The sequence below is a fragment of the Astatotilapia calliptera genome, chromosome 7, assembly GCF_964374335.1.
Source record: "Astatotilapia calliptera chromosome 7, fAstCal68.1, whole genome shotgun sequence".
Taxonomy (NCBI): Eukaryota; Metazoa; Chordata; class Actinopteri; order Cichliformes; family Cichlidae; genus Astatotilapia; species Astatotilapia calliptera.
Genome location: NC_137428.1, coordinates 68,700,286 through 68,725,310, shown reverse-complemented (window position 1 = coordinate 68,725,310; position 25,025 = coordinate 68,700,286). Strand labels below are relative to the sequence as shown.

General features: G+C 44.8%; 1 protein-coding gene across 2 annotated transcripts in view; it reads right to left on the bottom strand.

The window, feature by feature from the left end:
- Positions 1 to 4,485, bottom strand: part of LOC113027186 (guanine nucleotide-binding protein G(o) subunit alpha) — a 105,929-nt gene extending 101,444 nt beyond the window's left edge. For both annotated transcript variants that reach the window (XM_026176786.2, XM_026176787.2), the window contains exons 1-2: positions 3,796 to 4,485; positions 2,978 to 3,020 (exon numbers count right to left, since the gene is read on the bottom strand). In XM_026176786.2, the coding sequence (XP_026032571.1) occupies positions 2,978 to 3,020; positions 3,796 to 3,913 (161 nt within the window). In that variant the 5' untranslated portion in view covers positions 3,914 to 4,485. The remainder of the gene's footprint in view (positions 1 to 2,977; positions 3,021 to 3,795) is intronic.
- Positions 4,486 to 25,025: the final 20,540 nt, after the last annotated feature.

The following is a 25,025-nucleotide window of genomic DNA, read 5'->3' as shown; positions in this document are numbered from 1 at the left end:
ACTTTGCCTGACGGCGGCTTCTTCCTCGCTCCTGTTTGATGATATGAAAATATCCGACATTAAATTAGTTTTCTCACATGCTCACAGTGAACGCTGCTGGAGAGGTCAGTTTGCCAGCTGGGCAGCGAGAGAACATTTGCACACGTCTAAACACACACAGGCCCCATAAACAGATGGTGTCTCCTCGTGCACGCACACACACACACAGTGATATGCTGTTAACACATGACCAGGTCCCTCGAGTTTGCGGCCCAAACATTACACACGAGATAACATCGTGTACGTACTTATGCAAAAACGCACACAATCCAGTCATTCACATGATTCTGAAACCAGTTCCCCATCTCTGCACAGTCAAACATGTTCTTCCTCAGTTCGTCATCCTGCTTCCTCTTTACTGTCTCAGAAGTGCAGTCTACAGTGGACCATGCTGTAGCTTCACACCATCAGAGCTTAGTCATCCACACACTGCTGTACTTAATCCACTATCGCTAACACGCACCAACGACGAGCACCTGCGTTCCCCTCAGAGACGTTATCGCTGCTTTGTCATGAGCTGCTGTCATTCAGTGATTGCATCACATCGGAAAGCAATAATCTGCATTCTAAAGGAGAACGGGCACAGACCTAAACGACTTCACCCGTGCACAGTGCACACTATTGTGTCTATGCTGTATTATACAAAGCGCTGCTATAATAGACTCCCTACTTCCAATCATTGAGATCACACACACGCAGCTGCCACACGGATACGCCGCAGCTCAGTGGACACGCCGTTAAATCTAAACCTTAATCTAATCCACTCGTCCTCCCTGTGCGAAGAAAGCAGTCCACTAACAGCAGCAGGTCACTCGGACACGCCCCGATGTTGAAAGCACACTGTGAAAGAAAATGCAGCGAGGAGTTTCCAGAGCATCTAAAAGGCTTCCCTCACAGGGCGCTGACCGCCACTTTGGAAAAAAAAGTTTTCGATTGTTTATAAAGAAACACAAATGCTCTAATTTTACAATTTATACAGTAGTCCATTACTGGCACTTTGAAAATGCCTCTGATGTGGTCCCGCTGCATCACGCTGCTCGATACCCGCAAACAGAACGAACCCTGATAAGAGTATAGAGCGTAGTGGATAAAACCAAGAATAGTTTTAACATGACATCCATTCTTGCAGACTGTAGCCAGACAGCAGACACATGGAGGTGGCAGGACTGATGTGAAGAACAATAACTGGCTCCTTTTTGTCAGGAAATCGTGTCGATTGATGAGCAGAAGTCAAAAACATCCACGCTGTCTTATGTAATAAAGGATATAAAGTAACAACCTTGTCGGCACCGTCTACATAAATCTATTAAACCAACAGACTCAGACCTAAATGGATTAACACCAGGTTTTATAAGTGCACGAACTACATCAGTCCAATGCATACAACAACTCCAGTGAACCCACTGGGAGGACTGGTCCATTGCTGGAAGGACCATTAACAGCTGAGCAACAGGCTCATCTGGATCCACTCGTGTCCGTCATGTGATGCGTCGCCATGCATGCACAACCAAAGCAAGCCTATTATCGGCTAAAATACACCAGCGGAGAAGACTGATGGAAAACCATATGTCATAATGGGATTACAGATTTGAAAGAAAAGGACCAGGGGGGGGGTGGGGGGCAGCCTATGTGCAGCCAGCCTTAAAGAGGAACTATAGTAAATCCTGTAGGTGCTTTATAGGATTATTGCAGCAACGCTGCAAACACAAAAACAGCATTAGGAGTATGATAAGGTTGCCACAGATAAGTCCTGATAGAAGGATCATTACGCACATCGTTGTGAGTCCACAGGAGAAAGAAATCTTTAATTTAAGCCCCTGAACTCAGCCCTAAATCTCAACAGAAGAAATCCAGATGTGCCACAGCTACACTGGACTCACATCTGGTAACTGTGTAAGCCTTCACAGGCTAAAGCACATCCAACAGGGTAAAACAACGTTTCAGTAAAAATATTACAGAAATAAAACGGCTACGTCACATTTCGGGTCAAAGATTGTCGCACTCAGTTTCTCGTTTCAGTTTTCGGCTACTGGTCCATGATGGCCTATAAGCCTCATCCCAACCACTCCCACCAGGAAAAAAATCAACAAGTAAATAATTTGAGAGCCTGAAAAAAAAAACAATACAGAATAAAATGAGAATAGTTCTTTAGAGTCAGTCAGCCCCATCGCTAATGGATAAAGTGTTTAAGCTCAATAAAATATCACGATTATATAATGATGGTAGTCATTTGTGTGGGAACATTATCATTCAACCAGGGTAACAGGTAGCAGCATTTCCCTGGTGTCTACACAAACTAATCCTCCTACAATGTATTATTACAGGATTTAACAGTAAAAAAACAAAACAACAGTTCAGTGCTTTTAAAATGGAAAGCGAATGCATAACTTACCCAGTCACTGCAGTGGGTGAGAAAACCCACTGCATCTGTCTGAACATAACCGTAACCAATGATTCATCCTGCAACCGTCAAACGATACAGTCGTCCTTTTGCAGATGCACAAACTTGGAAACTCCAGACCAATCATACGTTTCTAAAATTGTGGTTTTTTTAGTAGCTAAACATTAAATCTGGATCCATTTTTGCATCAGATAAAAATGTTACACTAGGCTGTCAACAGTGCAGCACCTGTGTGTGTGTGTGTGTGTGTGTGAGTGTGTGTGTGTGTGAGTGTGTGTGTGTGAGTGAGTGTGGTGTGTGTGTGTGTGAGTGTGTGAGTGTGTGTGTGTGAGTGAGTGTGGTGTGTGTGTGTGTGTGTGTGTGTGTGTGAGTGTGTGTGTGTGAGTGAGTGTGGTGTGTGTGTGTGTGTGTGTGTGTGTGTGTGTGTGTGAGTGTGTGTGTGTGAGTGAGTGTGGTGTGTGTGTGTGTGTGGGGCATAAGAAAAAGGACACACATGCACACTATAGGTTTATTAGACCGTGGTTATGAAAGACTTACTTCATCTGTTTGACGATGGTGCTTTTCCCTGACTCTCCGGCCCCTGAGGGATAAGAGACAAGAAGACAATATAAACAGGGTGTGTGTGTGTGTGTGTGTGTGTGTGTGTGTGTGTGTGTGTGTGTGTGTGTGTGTGTGTGTGTGTGTTTGACAGAAAGATGGAGATAGAGTGTCAGAGAGGAGGGGTAGGTAGGGAAGAGAGAGAGAGGCAGGGAGGTATGTGCACAGCACAGCAGCAGCGGGTGGAGATGAAAGAGATGGACAAAGTGGCTGAAGCCTTTCTTCCTCAGCCTCTTCCATCCTCCATCTTGCAACAGAGTCAAACAGATTAAACACTCGAGGTTAATTTCGCGCAAAGTATCAATGAATCAATCCCAAACCAATGAAGCAGTGCTGCCTGTGCGGGGCCCTCCACTGCTGCATGCTGCCATTTTTTCGCCTTGGCTTCCATCTGCAGCTAACATCTCTGGTGTAGATGTTATCTTTTACCGACCCACCGACTGATTGCGCGTTAAAACATTTGGACCATCTGCCGTTATTCAAGCAGGTGGCTTCAAAACGACGCAATAGGAAGGAAGGGTTCCTTCAAATGCACAATAAAAAAATCACAACGCATCTTTGTTCTTGTTGTTGAATATAGTTTGTGACAGACGTCGACAGTTTCTGTCTTTTCTTTCTTTATTTCCAACACCAACCCACACCCACCCACACGCGCGCGCGCACGCACACACACCACACCTTCCCACGGCCCCAGGGTCTCATTTCTCAGCCCTGGCGCTACCAGCCGAAGAGAAGGGCATTAAAGCCAAGTCTCTTACCGAGCAGCAGCAGTTTAACATCTTTGGCCGCGGTGAGGCCGTCCTCCTTCAGGTTTTTCTCGATGGCTTTGCTCCGATCCAGAGCCGCCCTCTCCTCTGCGCTCAGAGTACATCCCATGGTCAGAGAACACAGCTTGATAGAGTATCGGTACCGGGATCCACGGAAGAAAGCGCAATAATTAGACGAATGAATGAAACTTCAATTGCAAATCCTTTTTCTTTCCTTCGCTGGTTTATTGCCCCCCTTTTCTCTGCTCAGGCTTCGATCCCTCTACGATCCCTGTTTCTTTCTGGGCAGCCGGGTAGAAGCACCGTTAAAGCATTGAAATCAGGGATCCGCTCGGTTTGATCCACAGCGCAACACCGAGACGATATAGCCTCCGCAGCTGGTCGCTTCTCACGCGTGGTCTCGGAGCTGGTCCGTCCTTTATCCGTGTCTTTCTTTTCTCTTTTTTCCTCCGTTAGTAAATCACGATAACGGTTCCCTTCTTCTTCTTCTTCTTCTTCTTCTTCTCCACTCGTCTATTCTGCGTTACTGGGCGGCGGTGCGCATTGCTCGGTTCTTCCGTTTGGCTCCTCCGGGGCGGGCGGCGGCGGGGACTCGCTCTGTAACACTACTGCCTCCCGGTAGCTCCGGTAGGGGCTCAGTGCTCCGTTAGTTCATTCGTTCAGTTGCAGGTTTCTGACGTCAGAGCAGTGAAAACAAATGTGGGAGAGCACATCCACGCTCCCAGTGGCGCGGCCTTGTGGCGCACTGGTATATAGTACCATCATGAGCTTCTATGGGCTCAAAATGTGGTCATAAATATTTTGTACTTGTAAAAAAGATTTGTGTGTGGACTTAGAAAAAAACCCTGCAAGTTACAAGTACGGATTTTTGACCCTATTTTTCTTCCCTTCATCTGATTGGTCAATGTCATGTCAATCACAAATGTAACAATCCAATCAGAGAACAGATGGGTTTGGCTGTCGAGGGGCGCTTTTTTTGAACTGCAGGTCCTTGAAGGGAATAAATGCCCTTTTACATGCCAACCCAGCGTTTTCCTTCATCACCACGAAGGAAAACAGTCTGTGGTCGTCCGAGTTTGGTGATTTTTGTGTCACAGGTCTACGTGTTTAATACAGGGACTTCCACAGCCTTTTCAACAGCGCTGCGGACCGCGGGGTGGGGGCGGGCAGTGTTTTGGAAATGACAGTCTTCATTACAAAGCTTTCTTCGTTATGAATTAGCATACATGTTTTTATTGAACATTTGAAGAACCAGCAAAAAAAACAAACTCTTGTAGAGGACATAAAGTCAGAGATAGAAAAGACAAGGAGCATCTAGTACAGGTAGAGCTGCTGCACACAGAGCCCAGCAGCCAGCAACAAATTCTGGATCCTTTGCTTTTAGTTAGCAGTTAGCATTAGCAGCACATCCTGCGTCCGATGTGAAAGGACTTTTATGCTGCGCACTGTGACTCACAGCAATGGTCCCGGGTCAGCCCTGACTTTGTGTTAAACTAATCCTAAAGTAATGATGTATTTCTAACCACTGATATAGAGCTGGGCGATATATCGAGTTTTTAAAAAATATCGATATATTTTTATACGAGATATAAGATGTGACAATATCCTTTATATCGATATAGTTTATGTTACGTTATAATTATACTTGCGGAGCCGCAAGTTTGCCTCTCTTTCGTCCACTTTCGTCTTTACGCAACGTTACTCGGCCTCGCCTCTCCTTCACTGAACACAACTCCCTCTCCTCCCCCATCGCTTCACCTGCAGGAAGCGACAAGATGGACACGGCAAATCCGTTAACGAGTTACTGCGCATCGCCCCGTGCGTGGGGCTGGACGGCGTCAACGTGTTAGCTAGCTAACCACGCTAACGAGCTAACCACGCTAACGCCATGCAGCCCAGAGGTGCTGCACGGACTAAAATCCTTTCATTTTCTCAAAAGTTGACAGCGCGCCTTATGTATGAATTCTGGTTGTGGTTGATGGCCGCGAACCGATTTTATGTGGTACACGGCACTCAGCAATCTGTCAAAAAATGTTTTAGTACGACTTTGGTAAGCTACGGAGCTGCACCGCTTGATGGATTGTCGGAGCATTACGGCTGAGCCTCGCGGAGTGATACGTACTGTGCTTCAACGTAATATTACCTTACTGTGTATAAGGACCATAAATGGCACCTGTTAAGAGACGTGGTTGCGAAGCGGATTTCAAACTCCAGGTTGTCAGTCACGCAGTACAAGTTGGGAACAGAGCAGCTGTGAAATCTGTCCTTGTTATAGTGATCGTCTTTTAGTTTACATTTTGACTGCACATTTGTGAGCTTTTTGTTATGCACAAAAACAACATTGTTTTCTTTTATTTATGGAGCATTATTATTTAATAAATGCTCATAATTTATTTTTGAGTAAATTTTATGTACATCTGCTCTATGTTAATAAAAGTGCCTGTGTGACATCTGGGACACAGCTTTGACTAAGAACTCTCTTTTTGTTCTTACTTTATGGCTTTAAAAAAAATATATCGAGATATATATCTTATATCGCCGTCCAGCTAAAAAATATCGAGATATGAATTTTGGGTCATATCGCCCAGCCCTACACTGATATACCACAACTTTTTCCTTTCAACAGCTACTGAAAGTTAGGGGACCTAGCTGCTATCGGATATTTATATAGCGATCCTCCAGCTTCAAACGGTATCACCCTTCAAGGACCTGCAGTTCAAAACAGCGCCCCTCCGACAGCCAAACCCATCTGTTCTCTGATTGGATTGTTACATTTGTGATTGACATGACATTGACCAATCAGATGACGGGAAGAAAAATAGGGTCAAAAATCCGTACTTGTAACTTGCAGGGGGTTTTTTCTAAGTCCACACACAAATCTTTTTTACAAGTACAAATCTTTTTTACGCATAAAAATCTTTTTTACGCACACACGAATTCTTTTTACACATACAAATCTTTTTTACAAGTACAAAATATTTATGACCACATTTTGAGCCTATAGGCTTCAGAAACAGTTAAACCCAAAGCGACTCCAGGTTAAGTTAACCGTGAGGTTGATCTGTCTATAGGTCCGATGGCTCGTAGAAAATCACATAAAGTAGGGTTAAATGGATATCTCATACTCGATAGAGCAACAGATTTCATTTTCAGACGCATAAAACTGCAAATGCATGAGATTTGTTTGCTCGTGTAGCTTTCTCTGAAGTTCTCTTCAGTAATAATGTCCTGGCATCATTGTATAAGACACTTGGACTGATCTGAAAGTATCTCTGAGACTCTTCCCAAAGACAGCAGTGCGGTGGTTACATGCAGGGCTGGATCTAACCTTTCTGATACCCCAGGCTAACTCATGATTTGGTACCCCCAACCTCCTTACATATTCATTTTTACCACCACAAGTTTTTGAGAAAATTGTCCCTTTTAGGTATGTAAATGGCCCGAAGGAAATGTACAGGATAGATGGATTCCCATTTTTGGCAAACAGGTTAAAACCCCATTTTTGTAATTCAGAGGGCAAAAGTTTGTTGGACAATTTAAAGCAGGGGCGGCCAACTCCAGGCCTCGAGGGCCGGTGTCCTGCAGGTTTCCCCAGTCTTATAAAATGTCCTGTTTATAAGATTTGGGGAAACCTGCAGTCAGCTGAGACTGAAGAAGTCACTTGGAGTGACGAAACGTTTCTCCCACAAAACGCTACGTCCAGATGAACAGAATCAACTTTTGCACAACAACATTTAGCTACGTGGAGCATAAATTAGCTAAGGTGAACACAAACACGTATGTTCAGCATCTGGTAAACAGCTGCGAGTGACCAAAGGTCATAAAACAAAAAAGATAAGTAGCCAGTGCATTAGCAGTGATCATAATTTCATCCTACAAACAAATATTTAATCCAAGATTAAATATCGAAGCTACAGTATTAGTTTATATATATTTTGACTATAATTCAATACAGTTGCAGTTCTAATATCACAAATGTGTTCATGGACATAATATTGTTAAGGAAAAAATACTGAGGGAGGCAGCTGTTCCATTACATCGTTTTTATTGAGTTGCTGGCTTCATACAGCAGCACTGTTCATCTAACCATCACACTGTTTGTGGAAATGGAGCCATTTTCCAGCTGATTGTGTGGCTGGTTTGGTAATAATCAGCATCATCAACAATATGACATGGAAAAACACGCATTACATGCACACCTTGTACCCCTCTGTTTGCACAAGATCATCTAAGATGCCTTGCTTTTATTGACTTTGTGTAATATTTCAGTCTTGATATTGTAGTCAATTGGGAAAAATGACATTGGCTTTGAGAAAGAAAAAGAAGCCCTCAGTGGTTACAGCCATGACTAATGGTTGGATCTTGGCTACAGCTCTGAGGTTACATATGTGGCAAAATAAGAAGCTTCTGGCCCAGCTTTCCTCAGCGTAAGTGTTTTCGTGCCTCCATTTGGATCTATTTTAAAACTTCAGACAACATCATCCTTTGCTAATAATTTATCAGACATTAGACTTTAGAGTCATAGTTTCCGGTATGTTGGCGATGGTGTTTGGCTCTGCCGCTGCCGGGTGCAGTTTGTCGCGCTCTACTACTGTTGTGTTGTTTTTTCTGCTCTACTGTTCTCACTCAGTTTTAATGATGTATTTGCTGCTCTGGTGTATGATCGCCTGGCAAAGCCAGGCTATTTACCATGACGCCACACGATGTCTCGTCGTCCTCTGGCATTTTCCACCCTCCTCCATTAGCTGGATCCTCGTCAGGCGATTTCAGTGGTCCCTCTAGAGCATAGGTTTCAAACTCTGGCCCGCGGGGCAAATTTGGCCCGCAGCCTAATTATATTTGGCCCACAAAGCCATACCAAATTACTATTAGAGCTGGCCTACTGGTATTATACAGCTAATATATATATTGTGTAGTATTAAGCTTTGCTTGTTCCATATTCAGTTTTCCAGCAAAACGTGTTTGAGTCCATAAGAAAAGATTCATTCTTATATCTTGACCTTGACCTTGATCTGGAGGAAGATTTTTTTTTCAATAAATATTAACGTTAGCCTGCGACTTTGTTCCAGTTTTGAATTTTGGCCCACTGTGTATTTGAGTTTGACACCCCTGCTCTAGACCACAGAGAAGGAGAGGGAGAAGAGGAGGTATTCAGGTAAAGCTCGGGCTTTACTGGCGGCGTGGTTTGGCTGGTAAGCGACGTTGAGCGTGCGTTGTCTCCTGCGTCCAGAAAAGCTCCATGGAGGGCGACTTGTTTTCCACGGCCTTGTTTGGATGAGCTGGGCCTGGCTCTCTGAGACCGTGCCACCTCAGGAGGGTTTATCCAGACTCTTCTGCGGGCTGGCTTTTTCTTCCCTCGGTGAGTGGACTCTATGAGCGTGACGGCTCGAACCCTGTGTATTTACGTCCCTTAACTCGAGCCTCTGCAAATAATGAGGCTTCTAGCTCACTGAATATGGCGCATTTTAACGCTCGATCTCTCTCTAATAAATCATTCTTGTTGAATGATTTTATATTATCTAAAAAACTGGATTTTTTACTCCTGACTGAGACCTGGCAGCGGGATGTAGACTACTCGTCACTTATTGAACTCTGCCTGGATGGCTGTACTTTTATTACCCGGCCTCGGTTGTCTGGTCGGGGTGGTGGGCTCGCCGTGGCTTTCCAGGACCGTTTCTCCTGCTGCTCCGTGAAAACTGGACATTTTCGTTCGTTTGAGCTGCAGCTGCTTAAAATTGGGAACAAGGACCCTTTGTGCTGTGCTGTGGTGTATCGTCCACCTGGATATAACAGGTTATTTTTATCGGAGCTCAGCGACTTGTTATCTGCTACTATGAGGCTGTCTAGAGTGCTTATAGTTGGGGAATTTAACATTCACGTTGATGATGACTCCGACCTATTCGCCAGAGACTTTATGAACATTATGGATTCTTTTCATTTTGCTCAGCATGTGTCCGGTCCTACACACAGCAAAGCTCACACACTGGACCTTGTTTTTACTTTGGGTTTAAATATTGATTTTATTCGCTCTGAGGACATTTTTATTTCTGATCACTATGTTATAGTTTTTAACTTGTCTTTTAATGAGCCTTTGTCCCCCGTCAGACGGATGGTTAGCTCTCGCATCTTAAACTCCTCCACAGCGGAGAAATTTGTGGATGCTTTTAACTTAGAGCTATCACCTCAAAATGGTGTTGATTTCTCAACCAGTCTTTTTAATAATTATTGCCTTTCTATTTTAGATGAAATCTGTCCGGTTAAGACGAGGAGTGTTTCTGCCTCCAAATCTCCTCCTTGGCTAAATGACAGTATTTGTTGTCTAAAACGTGATTGTCGTAAAGCGGAGCGCAGGTGGAGGAAAACTCCAGAGGTGGGACCAAGTCATTGTTTTGCAAGTCTCAAGTAAGTCTCAAGTCTTTATCCTCAAGTCTCAAGTCAAGTCTCAAGTAATGTCAGGCAAGTCAGAGTCGAGTCTCAAGTCACTGGTGTAAAAGTCCGAGTCAAGTCACAAGTCTGAAACTTTGAATTTCAAGTCCTTTCGAGTCTTTAAAAAAAAAACGAAAAAATAATGTTGCAGTTATGCTAAATGTAAATATTAGACCATGTAATTTTTTAATCTGTGTTTTTCTCAACACATGACAAAATAGTGAACTTAGAAAATATACACAAATTGTGAAATTGCACCTCTTTAAAATGCAGCTCAATTAAACCTAGCTCCAAGAATAATTTTCACCGACAGTTCTGAGATAAGCTGCATGTTATTCTTGGATGCGGTTGTAGGACCGGCTTTAAAATCGCATGACAAAAATATCATACACATTAAAAAAAACTGCATCACCAACGTAGCCTGGACAACATTTGCTAGTTAGATGAAGTCAGCTATCTCATCGTAGCATATTTATATGCATATTTATAATCATACGGTTCTTGGAGTGAGTGCACACACTCATGAAGTTTAGTAACTTCCGGTCACTGCAACAAGCCCAGGTACAGTTTACCGACGGATGGGTGCAGGACCTTGAAATGCACCGTGTAGAACGAAAGACCATCGTACGTATCATAAGTTTACCAGTCTCACAAATCGTCGTCATAAATACACATTCCTTAACCGTTTATTAATAGGACCTTTGAGCTCAACGGTAATTAATTAGTAGTGGAAATAATTTCTGGTAGCATCACAGAAATGTAGCAGTGACAATAATATTGTATGCTGTAATCGTACTGGGCAATTAGTGATACAAAAACCTGTTTTATCCTGTGAATAAAAGTATATGTTTTTGTCAATGTACCATAATAACAGAAGCGAAACGCAATATTGTGTCAGGACAATTCACTATTTATGCACAATAAACAAAGGAGCATAGCGCGACAATTTCTGTTCAGCGCCAGACTTGCTTGTAACCTATATCACTAATTATGTTATGAAAATGACGTATTAAGTACTAAAAGACATTGACCTTCGTGTAAATGCTTGGAGCAGACTAACCTGTGAGCTGGAGTGTTCTGGGACGTTATATTTGATCTTTGAATGGCTGCAATCCAGACCATCCGTCTTGTCTTTGTTACTTCGGAAACATGGCTTGAACAATTTCTCTTCAACGACGTAATCCGATAACAACCGATCTCTTTACCCGTCGGCTTCCCGTGGCTGTCATGCGACCGGCTATTGCAGTTAATAATACAACGGCTTCTTGACATTTTTGTGTTTCTTTTTATCGCTGTGTGACTGATTTCAATTGAAAGCCTGCGTGCGCTAGTACCGCTTGCCACGAGTTCCCAGAATCCTTTGCGGTTCTACCCGTGAATGACGTCACATTTTCAATCTCTATATAATATGCATGTTAAATTTTATATTTGGGGTAAAATATCAAGTCTTTTCAAGTAAACCGGTTCAAGTCCAATTCAAGTCCCAAGTCATTGGTGTAAAAGTCCAAGTCAAGTCACAAGTCTTAGAACATTTTTTCAAGTCAAGTCTAAAGTCATAAAATTAATGACTCGAGTCTGACTCGAGTCCAAGTCATGTGACTCGAGTCCACACCTCTGGAAAACTCATCCAAATGTTCACCTCCTCTATCTTAAGGACCTTTTAGCTTCTTTTAATAATTCGATCAGAGTTGCGAGGGCTGCCCACTTCTCACACTTGGTTACAAAGAGCAGAGGCAATCCTAAGGTGCTATTCAACACCATTAGTGACATTGTTACTCCTGCTCTGCCTGCGGCCCTTATTTTTTCTAACGAGGACTGTGAAAATTTTCTGCTTGCAAAGATTCATAACGTGAGAATGAGTTTTACACACTCAGCACCTGTTATCTCGATCTCTACCCCATGTTGACCCGCTATCTTGGATACTTTCTCTCCTGTTTCACTACCTGAGCTGGTAAAATTAGTGAATTCAGTGAAAGCATTCTCCTGTTCACTTGACATTGTACCTGCATCATTATTGAAAAATGTCTTCCAGTCTATTGGCCCATGTGTGCTCACTTTAATCAACTCTTCACTGGCGTCTGGTATAGTTCCGGTTTACTTTAAAAACGCTGCTATTCTCCCACGTTTAAAACAACCTCAGCTTGACCCCTCTCTTAGGAGCAGCTACAGACCTCTCTCTAAGTTACCGTTAATCGCTAAGCTTTTAGAAAAGGTTGTGGCTCAGCAGCTTATGGCAGCTCCTGATAAACACGGCATTTACGATAAGTTTCAGTCCGGTTTGCGTCGGTTTCACTCCACGGAGACAGCTCTTCTTAGGGTCTCAAGTGATATCTTGATGGATAATGATGCAGGAAAATGCTCTGTTCAACTCATGTTGGACCTCACATCAGCTTCCGACACAGCTGACCATCACGTCCTCATTGAAAGGCTGAAAAATTGTGTTGGTGTATCTGGAACTGCATTAGAGTGGTCCTCTTATCTCCATCACCGATCCTTTTCTGTGGCAGTCTCCGATTTTAGGTCATCCTCTACCTCCCTTACTCATGGTGTCCCTCAAGGGTCAGTTTTGGGGCCTTTATTGTTTTTAATATGTCTTCTCCCCCTCCAGCATATAATGGGCTCTTTTGAGGACATTTCTTATCACTGTTATGCTGATGATATTCAGTTGTACGTTTCTTTTATGCCTGAGGATTTATCTAAGCTTCAGCGTCTGAATGATTGCTTAGATTGATTCGATCAAACGTTGGATGGCTGCAAATTTCCTCCAACACAACGAGGGGAAAACCGAAGTCCTCGTATGCGCCCCTGATAGGTTTTTATCACAGATAGTGAAAGCCCTCGGTCCTCTCTCACTTTGTGTTAAATCCTCTATCAGGAATTTAGGTGTCACCTTTGACCCGACTCTCACATTCAATGTGAAATCTCTGGTTCGGTCTTGTTTTTATCATTTCAGAAATGTGGCTAAGCTGAGCCCGATGTTATCTCACTCTGAACTGGAGATTGCTATACGTGCATTTATTTCTTCATGCTTGGATTATTGTAACTCGCTGTTTATGTGTCTAAGCAAAGGTTCTCTGGATCGTCTGCAAGTTGTGCAAAACGCTGCAGCGCGGCTTTTGACTAATTCCTGCAAGTACTCACATGTGACACCGTTGTTATCTCAGCTACACTGGCTTCCTGTTGAATTTAGAGTCAATTTTAAGATCCTGGTCTTGACCTACAGAGCTGTGCACGGACTGGCACCAGCCTACATCTCTGATCTGCTACAGCCCGATGTCCCCAGCAGGTCTTTGAGGTCATCTGATCAGGGCTTACTTGCTATAAAAATACTAAGAGGAGGACTGAGGGTGACAGAGGTTTTGTGGCCCCGAGACTGTGGACTCTCCCCCCCAACATTAAGAACTGTGGACTCAGCAGCTGTTTTTAAAAAACAACTCAAAACTCACCTTTTTAAAACTGCTTTTGGTTAATTTTTTGCCGGTTTTATTTTCTCTTTTTAAATCTTTTTATGACTTGTAATCTTATGTGCAGCACTTTGTGATTCTGTCTTGAAAGGTGCTATAGAAATAAAAATGTATTTATTTATTATTTATTTCCTGTTCACAAAATAGTGACTTGCAGAGTAATTTGACATAAACAAAGAGAAGATGAACACATTTGTTATATATGCCGTGTTCCACTATGACACTTTTATTTAGCATGACATAAAGTATATACAGTATGAGTTTAAAGTCTATAGGGGGGGGGTCTCATTCATTTTCCCAAGGAGCCACTTGAGAAACTGGGACTGTTGTGGATATCCAGCTGATAAGCAGCACTCAATTCTGCAACAACTACAATAATGATAACATAGAGGCTATAATAACAGTCTGTGGAGTGGGTGTGGTCTCTGGCCAGCTGCAGAGGAGGGGTGAGGCAGTGAGCTCCCAGGGCAGCGCAGGGGCGGGGTCAACAGGTGTGCTTGTCACGGTCCTGGGTCTCCTGACCCAGCGTTTTTAGTTCTTTGTGATGTTTGTAATATTGTACTTGTGAGTTATTCGATGGTTTCTAGTTTCGATCCCTTGCCCTTCATGTCTCTCTGTGTCCCCTCTGTTCTGTGTAAGTTATTTATATATATGTGTGTGTGTGTGTGTGTGAATATTATATATATATATATATATATATATATATATATATATATATATATATATATATATATATATATATATATATATATATATATATATTCTGTAACTCTGTAACTTCTGTCGGTGCTGTGCTTTTTTGGAAATCGAATTTCCCAGAGGAACCCACCTGAGGGATTAATAAAGTTCTATCTAATCTAATCTAATCTAATCTAATGTAATCTAATCTAAGTCTGTGTCTGCATGTTTGAGTTCCCCTCTGTGTCTCTCGGTTCTTAGACCTCTGCCTTATGGTTTATGTCTCTGTGTTTCTTAGTTGCTGTCTCCACTGTGTCAAGTTCGCATCTCTGTGTGATCCTTCCTGTTTTACTTTGAAGGTCCGTGTCTTATGTGAATGTGTCGTGCTTTGCTTGTCTCATCAGTCCTGATTTCTCCCAGCTGTGCCCTCCTTCTGTGTCTCATTCCCCTCGTTACTTCCCAGTGTATTTAAACCCTGTGTTTCTCTGAGTCAGTGTCGCGTCGTCCCTCATGCAGTGTGGATCTCCCTGTGTCTCTCTGTGAGTTCTTAGTTTGTTGTTTCCCAGTTTAGTTTGTATGTTTGTCCTACCAGCAAATAAAGCTGTGATTTTTGAGTTCATCCCCTGAGTCTGTGAGTCTTGCATTTTGGGTCCAACTCCTGCCTGCCGCACAGCGATTCATGACAGTGCTGGGATGAGAAGGTGACTGTGACTCTTTATATGTTCACAGTGACATTCGGAGGGGAGGGGAGGGGAGCGAACGTGACAGCGGTGCGGGAGTGTCTGTGTCCCAGTAAAACAAAACCACAGTGAAACCAAATCTGTAAATAAAGAAGTGTTGTCATTACGTCTGTGTTCTGTCCATGTGTAACGGGTCCAACATCACACAGTCATTTGATATAATTATTATATAATCATTTTTTGGCCTTATGCAATTTTATTTATATAGCACCAAATCACATCACATCAACAACAAGTAAGCCTGCAGTGCGAGAGCGACGTGGTCCTACTGGTAAGAGCAGAAGTTATACTTACACAATGAAAACGTAAAACCGACATCATAAAAAATATCAACATTAAATCACCATTTAATCAAATTGTGCATGTTTTTGCAAAATTCCAAAGCATTTTAATTTTAAACAAAGTACTGTTGCATTTTGCTTGTAGTTTAATTACTTCATCTGCAGTCAGTCTGTTTTGGACTTGAACAAGTGCATGAAGGTAATGTTTGTATTTCCACCTTAATGTCTGAGGTTCAAAGGGAAATAACAGTCACATCAACAGCAAATTCAAGATGTGCTTACCATTCTGCATCTGAGAGCTCTGGGATGTCCCTTTGTCCCACAAACCTCTCAGATTTTTGCTCTCAGATTCCTGCTGCCACTTTGCTCAGGCTGAGCTGAGCCTGACATTTGTGCGATAGCTTGTGTCCCCATCTTCAGCCTCACATTCCTGCAAAGGTACAACAAACTCATTCAGTTTTCTTGTCCTGGTGGAGTTAAATATTTTAGTTACAAGCTCTCAAAGCCTTGGGTTGGTACGATGGAAAAATATTTGAGTTCCTAGTTCATTTTAGTCAGTTTGTCTTGCAAAGTCTGACCATTTCCCCTCAGACCTGTTCAGCCCCTGGTTCTAACACTTTTCAGCACAGCCTATCTGATCGTGCACTTACGTCTGTGAACAAATCACTTCCTATAGTAGTTTTTTTTCACTTGGTGCATTGTTGCCAGGTCCTCAATAATCTCAAAGTCTTTCATTATCCCGTGTACGGAGATGAGTCACCGAGCTGTGCGCAGACACACTGTCACGAGTCTGTGGACTCAGTGTTTTTCTGTTTGTATTAGTTATCTTTGTTTTCATGATGTGTTTTGATTCTCTTGGGTTTGATTTCTGTCACTGTATCCCCTAGTTTAGTCCACGTCTGTTCAGTTTCCTGTTTTACTTTGAAAGTCTGTGTACTATGTCAATGTGTTGAGTTTTGCCTCCCCTTGTCTTGTCATGTCTGATGAGTCCCAGCTGTGCTCTCCTCCTGTTTCACATTCCCTAATCACCTCAGTATGTATTTAAGCCCTGTGTTTTTCCCTGCCAGTTGTTGCGTCCTCCACGTTTGTTGTGTGTGTATCCATGGTCGTCTTCCTTCAGCATCTCCTGTCTAGTTAGTTTAAGTTGTTGTTTATGTATCGTCCAAAGGTGACTCTCCAGCAAATAAAGCCGTCGTTTAAGTTAATGTTTTGTCTCCGAGTCCTGCATGTGGGTCCAGCCACTGACAGCCACACAACTCATCGTGACACACACGCTGTAAAAAAGTAAAAAAATATCCAGTTTGTTTTCAACTGAAGCTCCAGGTTTCCCTCATCGTCCCAACCTCAGATACTCAGATGGAAATGGAAACATGACATTAATGTTCATTCAATATATTCAGACTTTTATTGCACTATTGATGACAAATTCCTAAACAGCATTCGATAATTTGTGATGTTAGAAAAGTATTGTTGCATCTATAATACTCCTTCTTTTTCTCTTTTCCTTGTCACATGTGGTCAACGTGAGTCATGAGTACATGAGGTACCCTCACACAGGCACACACTGTAAATAGTGATGTGATGCAAGTCTTTGTAAGAACTGTTGCATCAGATGTGGGGTGGGATCCACTTACTGAGGACACAAAAACGAAACTAAAAATGTATTTTGCAACTCACTAAATAAGACTTTTTTGCTGACAGCAATCACTTTTTCCAGTTTCATGCTCTGTTCAGCCACCATTTATCCAGAGATGCTGAATATGAGTTCCTACACTTATATACAATTATCAAGAATATGTTCAACATGTACAAATCACAGTTTGGCCATAACGAACACCTTGTTCAAACATAAGAGTGTCCACCAGGATGCTCTAGGTCGCAGGTCAGGTGATACGATTTTGTAATCGTATCAGCAGACCTGCGACCATATGTTCTGGACACTCGGGTAAAGAGAGGGGCTGAGCTGTCAACTGATCACCACCTGGTGGTGAGTTGGATCAGGTGGCGGGGGGAGGACGCTGGACAGACCCGGTGCACCTAAACGCGTAGTGAGGGTGTGCTGGGAACGTCTAGCAGAGGCCCCAGTCCGCAAGATCTTCAACACACACCTCCGGCAGAGCTTCAACAGCATTCTGAGGGAGACTGGGGACATTGAGTCCGAATGGACCATGTTCAGCGTCTCCATTGCTGAAGCTGCTGCATTGAGCTGCGGCCGCAAGGTGGTTGGTGCCTGCCGTGGTGATAATCCCCGAACCATATGGTGGACACCAGAGGTGAGGGCAGCCACCAGCCTGAAGAAGGAGTCCTATCGGGCTTGGTTAGCCTGTGGGACTTCGGAGGCAGCTGACAAGTACCGACAGGCCAAGTGGAGTGCGGCTCGGGCAGTGGCTGAAGCAAAAACTCAGGTGTGGGAGGAGTTCGGAGAGGCCATGGAAAAAGACTTTCGGACTGCCTCGAAGAGATTCTGGCAAACCGTCAGACGTCTCAGGAGGGGAAAGCGGTGCTCTACCTGCACTGTGTATAGTGCTGGCGGAGCGCTACTGACTTCGACTGAGAAAATTGTCAGGCGGTCGAAGGAATACTTCGAGGACCTCCTTAATCCCACTGGCACGTCTTCCGAGGAGGAAGCAGAGTCTGCGGATGACCCGCTTATTTCCGGAGGCGAGGTCACTGAGGCAGTTAAACAACTCCTTGGTGGCAGAGCCCCTGGTGTTGATGAGGTCCGCCCCGAGTTCCTGAAGGCTCTGGACGTTGTAGGGCTGTCCTGGTTGACACGCCTCTACAATGTTGCGTGGAGATCAGGGGCAGTACCTGTGGACTGGCAGACCGGGGTGGTGGTCCCCATCTTTAAGAAAGGGGACCGGAGGGTGTGTTCCAACTACAGGGGGATCACACTCCTCAGCCTCCCTGGGAAAGTCTATGCCAGGGTGCTGGAAAGGAGAGTTCGTCCGCTAGTCGAACCTCGGATACAGGAGGAACAATGTGGTTTCGTCCTGGTCGCGGAACACTGGACCAGCTCTTTATCCTCTTGAGGATACTTGAGGGTGCATGGGAGTGAGTTGCTTGTGTCGGGCGATAAATTCATCAACATTAGTCAACAGGTTTCCTAAATCTTTACATGCCTCTGCACATTCAGATTCAGTCCATGGCCTGTAAACACAAATAACACGGCTTCGGTCATCTTCAACACCAAAATGGGGATTCGCAACCTCCACCATGGGAAAGGTATCATGGAAAGGGGAGGCAGGCATAGCAAATGCACTCGCCTTATCCCCTGTAGCTTTGGATCTAGTGTTATAAGGGCTTAAATATTCTGCTGCGGCATCCCCAAACTCCAGCCGTACTCTGTCCTCCTCCTCTCTCTCTCTCTTCTCCTGCTCCCGCTTTTCTTCCTCCTCTCTGACCTCTCTCTCTCTCTCTAATGCTGCTCTACGCTGTTGGTCCTTTAACGTCAGCACCACTGAAGTAGTGGTTTCACAGCTAATGCCTGCAAAGCTGCTCTCTTCGCATTCACTGCCTCCTGTCTTTTCTGCGCCTGCTCTAACCACAATTTAGCGGACGCCAGTTGTAACTCTTTCTCCTGTTTCAATTTTCCTTTCGCACAAGCTGCCTTTACTATCAACTGGTCTACTAACACTTGACATTGTCCTACAACCAATTTACCTTCAAAATCATATTTCTTGCGCCAACGTCCTAAATACTTTGCGCTACCGGGAGCGAATTTCATCATAAACTTCTCATCACCCTCTGACACACTCTTGGTTGCTTGGGAACCCATAATAACAACACACCACGCGTTCTGCTCCGCACACACTCACACAACAACAACAACAACAACGATGACAACAATGACAACGACAACAACGACAACAACACAAAATAGGCCTATCGTCCAGCACAGTCTGGACTCCACGGAACTTCTCAACGCCTCACAAAGTGGCGGAGAACTCACCTCTCGCTCCACAAAGCAGCGAGGAACCTCTCGCTCCACAAAGCAGCGAGGAACCCAGTTATCCACAAAGTAGCGAACTTCTCAACGCCTCACAAAGTGGCGGAGACTGCACAACCACACGGTTATAGAGTCGGGCTCTTTAAACTTACTTGGTGTTGCTCATTGCGTGTAGCATCAGTCCCGAATCCCGTCAATCGTCATCCATCGAGGAGAAAAAACAGACGGCTAATCCACCGGCCCGATGACGAATTCTCACGCCTCGGGACTTTGCTGCAGGACCTCTATAAGTCCTGGCTGACGTCAGTCTGTCGGCGTGTCTCTTTTCCCCTCGGTGAATGTCGACTCCAGGGATCCGGCTCGAAGGACCAATTAATGATAGGTTTGTAGCATAAACCTATTCGCTGGAACGTTAAGGACAATCTGCTACGCAGCAAAAAGCAAGACACAAGGCACCAAAGTTCTCTGGTTTACTCATGCATGAGGGAGACCTGGCTGGAGCCAAGCGTCGTTCCACCACTTGACCTCTGTCAGACTCTCAGCCAGGTTCCCCACAGCACTCCTTTTATTGTGGTTACATGAATATGCATAGGGTCATTAACATATAGCATCTTACATAGTTATACATGTAAACAAAGAATACTGTGTGTGTGTGTGTGTGTGTGTGTGTGTGTGTGTGTGTGTGTGGGGTCAGAGTGTGACCCCATAAATGACTTCCTTAACCTGCTGGTCTGGAAAATCCAACAGTTCATCTAAACAAAAAGCACTTAGACTAGAACAGACATAGCTACGTTAATCCTACCATAAAACAATGAAGACATTCTAGTGTGGAATACACACCAAGCCTTTGCAGCCTGTTAAAGATCACACAACCTATCACTACACAATTGATTATACACCTCTAAGAATATATGGTTAAATATTTCCTAATACAAATGACAATAATAAAATCTAAACCCAACAAGAGGTGTTGCGGGAGTATGGGGTGTCTGGCCCATTGCTACGGGCCATTCGATCCCTGTACAACCGTTGCAAGAGCTTGGTTCGCATTTCCGGCAATAAGTCGGACTCGTTCATCATGCATCCCACGGACTCGTGATGGGCTCCGCCAGGGCTGCCCTTTGTCACCGATTCTGTTCATAATTTTTATGGGCAGGATTTCTAGGCGCAGCCAAGTGGTGGAGGGCTTTCACTTCGGTGGCCTCAGAATCTCATCTTTGCTTTTCGCGGATGATGTCTTTCTGTTGGCTTCATCGGGTGAGGGCCTCCAGCTCGCACTGGAACGGTTCGCAGCCGAGTGTGAAGCAGCGGGAATGAGGATCAGCACCTCCAAATCTGAGGCCATGGTTCTCAGCCGGAAAAGGGTGGAGTGCTCACTCCGGGTCGGGGACGAGTTCCCGCCCCAAGTGGAGGAGTTCAAGTATCTCGGTGTCATGTTCAGTGATGGAAGAAGGGAGCCGGAGATCGACAGACGGATTGGGGCTGCGGCTGCAGTGATGCGGTGGTCCGTCGTGGTGAAGAGGGAGCTGAGTGTAAAAGCGAAGCTCTCAATTTACCGGTCGATCTACGTCCCTACCCTCACCTATGGCCACGAGCTGTGGGTAGTGACCGAAAGAACGAGATCGCGGATACAAGCGGCAGAAATGAGCTTCCTCCGAAGGGTGGCTGGCCTCTCCCTTAGAGATAGGGTGAGAAGTTCAGCCATCCGGGAGGGGCTCAGAGTAGAGCAGCTGCTGCTCCACATCGAAAGGAGCCAGCTGAGGTGGTTCGGGCATCTGACAAGGATGCCCCCTGGGCGCCTCCTGGGTGAGGTGTTCCAGGCATGTCCCACCGGGAGGAGGCCCCGGGGCAGACCCAGGACACGCTGGAGAGATTATATCTCTCGGCTGGCCTGGGAACGCCTTGGTGTTCCTCCCGATAAGCTGGAGGAGGTGGCTGGGGAGAGGGAGGTCTGGGCCTCTTTGCTTAGGCTGCTGCCCCCGCGACCCGGCCTCGGATAAAGTGGATGAAGATGGATGGATGGATGGATGGATGTTCAACATGTATCAGCTGCTGCTGAGGAGGAGGATTTTTAAAACTGTAAAAACCTTTTAGCTTTACCTTCATCAAGTCTATCAGAATGAAGCTGGCGACATAATTCAGTCTTTTTAACCAACCTAGAAAGGAAAAGTTGCTTCTGACTGTTTCAAAACAAGAATTCATGCTGGTTTAAAATCACAATGATTTGCGGAGTAAATGTTACCGCTGTGCAACACAGCAACACAAAGATGGATCGCCTCGTAGGTTTATTGTAATTATCAGAAATGATAGACTGTGTCCCCACCAAAATAAGCAAAGAGCTCCCAGTTATTTCTATTAAAAAGAGCATAAATGTTTATACAACTCCTACATAATCTTTTCTAAGAAAGAGCACAGAGGCTGGGGCCCGATGCAGCCTGTGAGAAGCAGAGTGTGGGCAGAGGGCTAACCGGAGGTGTCAGGACATCATCTGCAGTGCTCAGTCTGCAACGTTAAAAACAACACAGTTAAAGATGGAAAGAGAGAGAAAAGATAAATGGATCGATAAAAAAGAGGAATACTGGGGTGCAGTGCAGGTCCTAATACTACCATGACTACATCATATGTGATGAGCACAAAACTGAGGTGAGATGAGGGAAGCGTTAGTCTTCATCAATCAAAACGGAGAGCGAATCAGGAGAAGGTCAGCCCCTAGTTTAAAAACCTGCTGAAGTAACCGTAGACATCAGCGACGTTTTTCAGTCGCTAGCTTGGATCTCTGACCTCACTGAAAGGTCAGTGAAAGGATATAAGTCACAACAGCAACAACAATCACAAATAAACTGGACAATACACTACCAACATTCAAACAATATGTGGACTGTCCCACCAGGGGAGAGAAAACTTTAGACTTACTGTATGCTAACGTCAAGGATGCATACAGCTCCTCCTCCCTCCCCCCACTTGGTAGGTCAGATCATAACTTGATTCACCTCACCCCCCGCTATGTGCCAATTGTGAGGAGGGAACCTGTGACCACCAGGACTGTTAGGAGATGGTCAGAGGAGGCAATAGCGGAACTACAGGGCTGTTTCAAGGTGACCGACTGGGAAACACTCTGTGAGCCTCACGCCGAGGACATCAATGGGCTTACTGAGTGTATCACAGGCTACATAACTTTCTGCACCGACTCCATTGTTCCAGCTCAGACTGTTCATTGTTACCCAAATAACAAGCCGTGGGTGACTGAGGACATCAAAGCCCTCCTCAACAACAAGAAGAGGGCTTTCAGAGGGGGCAACAAAGAGGAGGTGAGGAAGATCCAGGTGTTACTAAAGGACAAGATCAGAGAGGCTAAGGACAATTACAGGAGGAAGCTGGAGTGGAAACTCCAGCAGAACAGCATGAGAGAGGTGTGGAGGGGCATGAAGACCATCACTGGATTCAGGCCAACCAACAGCAGGGGAGCTGAGGGAGGTGAGAATAGAGCCGACGAGTTGAATCTGTTTTTCAATAGATTCGACACCACAGTGTCTGCTCCCACCCCCACAACCTCACCTGCAGTCAGCCTGGAATCCAGAGCCACACCACTGTGCCAGCCTCTCTCTTCACATGTTGCCTCCTGTGAGATTCCTGACACCCCTCCCCCACCCATCACCTTCACTCAATACCAGGTTGAGATGCAAATGAGGAGACTTCGCTCAGGCAAGTCTGCTGGACCAGACGGAGTGAGTCCCCTTGTCCTCAAGACCTGTGCCCCCCAGCTGTGTGGAGTCTTTCATAAACTGTTTATGCTGAGTCTGAGTCTGCAGAGGGTCCCGGTGATGTGGAAGACATCATGCCTCGTCCCTGTACCAAAGACGCCACGTCCCAGTGGCCCCCAGGATTACAGGCCCGTGGCACTGACCTCCCACATCATGAAGACCCTGGAAAGGCTCATCCTGGACCAGCTGCGACCCATAGTAAGACCACATCTGGATCCCCTTCAGTTCGCTTATCAGCCTCGTCTCGGAACAGAGGACGCCATCATCTACCTGCTCAATCGTGTCTACACCCATCTGGACCAGCCGGCGAGCACTGTGAGGGTCATGTTTTTTGACTTTTCCAGTGCTTTCAACACCATCAGGCCGACCCTCCTGGGTGATAAGTTAGCAGCGATGCAGGTGGATGCTTCTCTGGTGTCCTGGATTGTTGATTACCTGACAGGAAGACCACAATATGTACGTCTCCCACAGTGTGTGTCTGACAAGGTGATTAGCAACACAGGGGCACCACAGGGGACTGTCCTCTCCCCCTTCCTCTTCACCCTCTACACCACAGACTTCAGCCACTGCACAGAGACCTCCATCTTCAGAAGTTTTCTGATGACTCTGCGGTGGTTGGATGCATCAGCAGGGATGATGAGACAGAGTACCGGGCTGTGGTCGACTCCTTTGTCACGTGGTGTGAGCAGAATCATCTGCAGCTCAACGTGGCAAAGACCAAGGAACTGATCGTGGACTTCAGGAAGACCAGGAAACACTTGACCCCTGTTTCAATCCAGGGGGTCAGTGTTGACATTGTGGAGGACTATAAATACCTTGGAGTACACATTGACAATAAACTGGACTGGGCTAAAAACACCACAGCACTTTACAGGAAGGGCCAGAGTCGTCTCTATTTTTTGAGGCGACTGAGGTCCTTCAACATCTGCCAGAAAATGCTGAGGATTTTCTATGAGTCTGTGGTGGCCAGTGCGATCCTCTATGCTGTTGCATGCTGGGGGAGCAGGCTGAGGGTCGCAGATGCCAACAGACTTAATAAACTGATCCGTAAGGCCAGCAATGTTGTGGGGATGGAGCTGGACTCCCTCAAGGTGGTGTCGGAGAGGCGGATGCTGTCCAAGATAAAGACAATGTTGGATAACACCTCCCACCCACTCCATGACATGTTGGTCAGTCACAGGAGCTCGTTCAGTGAGAGACTGAGATTACCGAAAAGCACCACTGAACGACACAGGAAATCATTCCTGCCTGTGGCCATCTCCCTGTACAACGCATCCACTTAACACACTGTTTGCTGCTACAGCTACACATGTTTCTTTTCCAACTATTTATTTATGAGTGACTTATGTATGTATGTATGTATATATATGTATATATTGTACTATTCTTAGTTAGCGTATTGTCTGTCTTGTCTTAATGTTGGTTTAAAATGGAGCACTGTAACAAAAAATAATTTCCCCCAGGGATCAATAAAGTATTCTGATTCTGATTAAATATGAAATGCAAAATGTGACTTATCTCATTTTCCTTCTTTAGATGCTTCAAACAGGAAATGGGTGCAAAAATCTGAAATGATCTGAAATTTTCTCCAAGGTCAAAAATATATATTCAAGCTCAAATGTTTACACCCCCAAAATATCTCTTTGTTACTACTGTAGTAATCAGGGGAGACTCAGTGGAAGTCTTACTAAACGTTTGTACTTGAACCTGGAAAAAATCATTACACAAAAAGGCTCCTGATCGTCGGAGGCCCTGTGATATGGTTTAACTGAGGTAAAATTAAAGACACAATCAGCATAAAGCTAATCCACTGCAATATATCTAATGAATGTGCCTGTGTGTGTTTTATAATGTTCCTACAAAAATAAATGCTCTTAAAAATAATCTTCGTAGCTCATGTGATAACTAATGTAAGGATTATC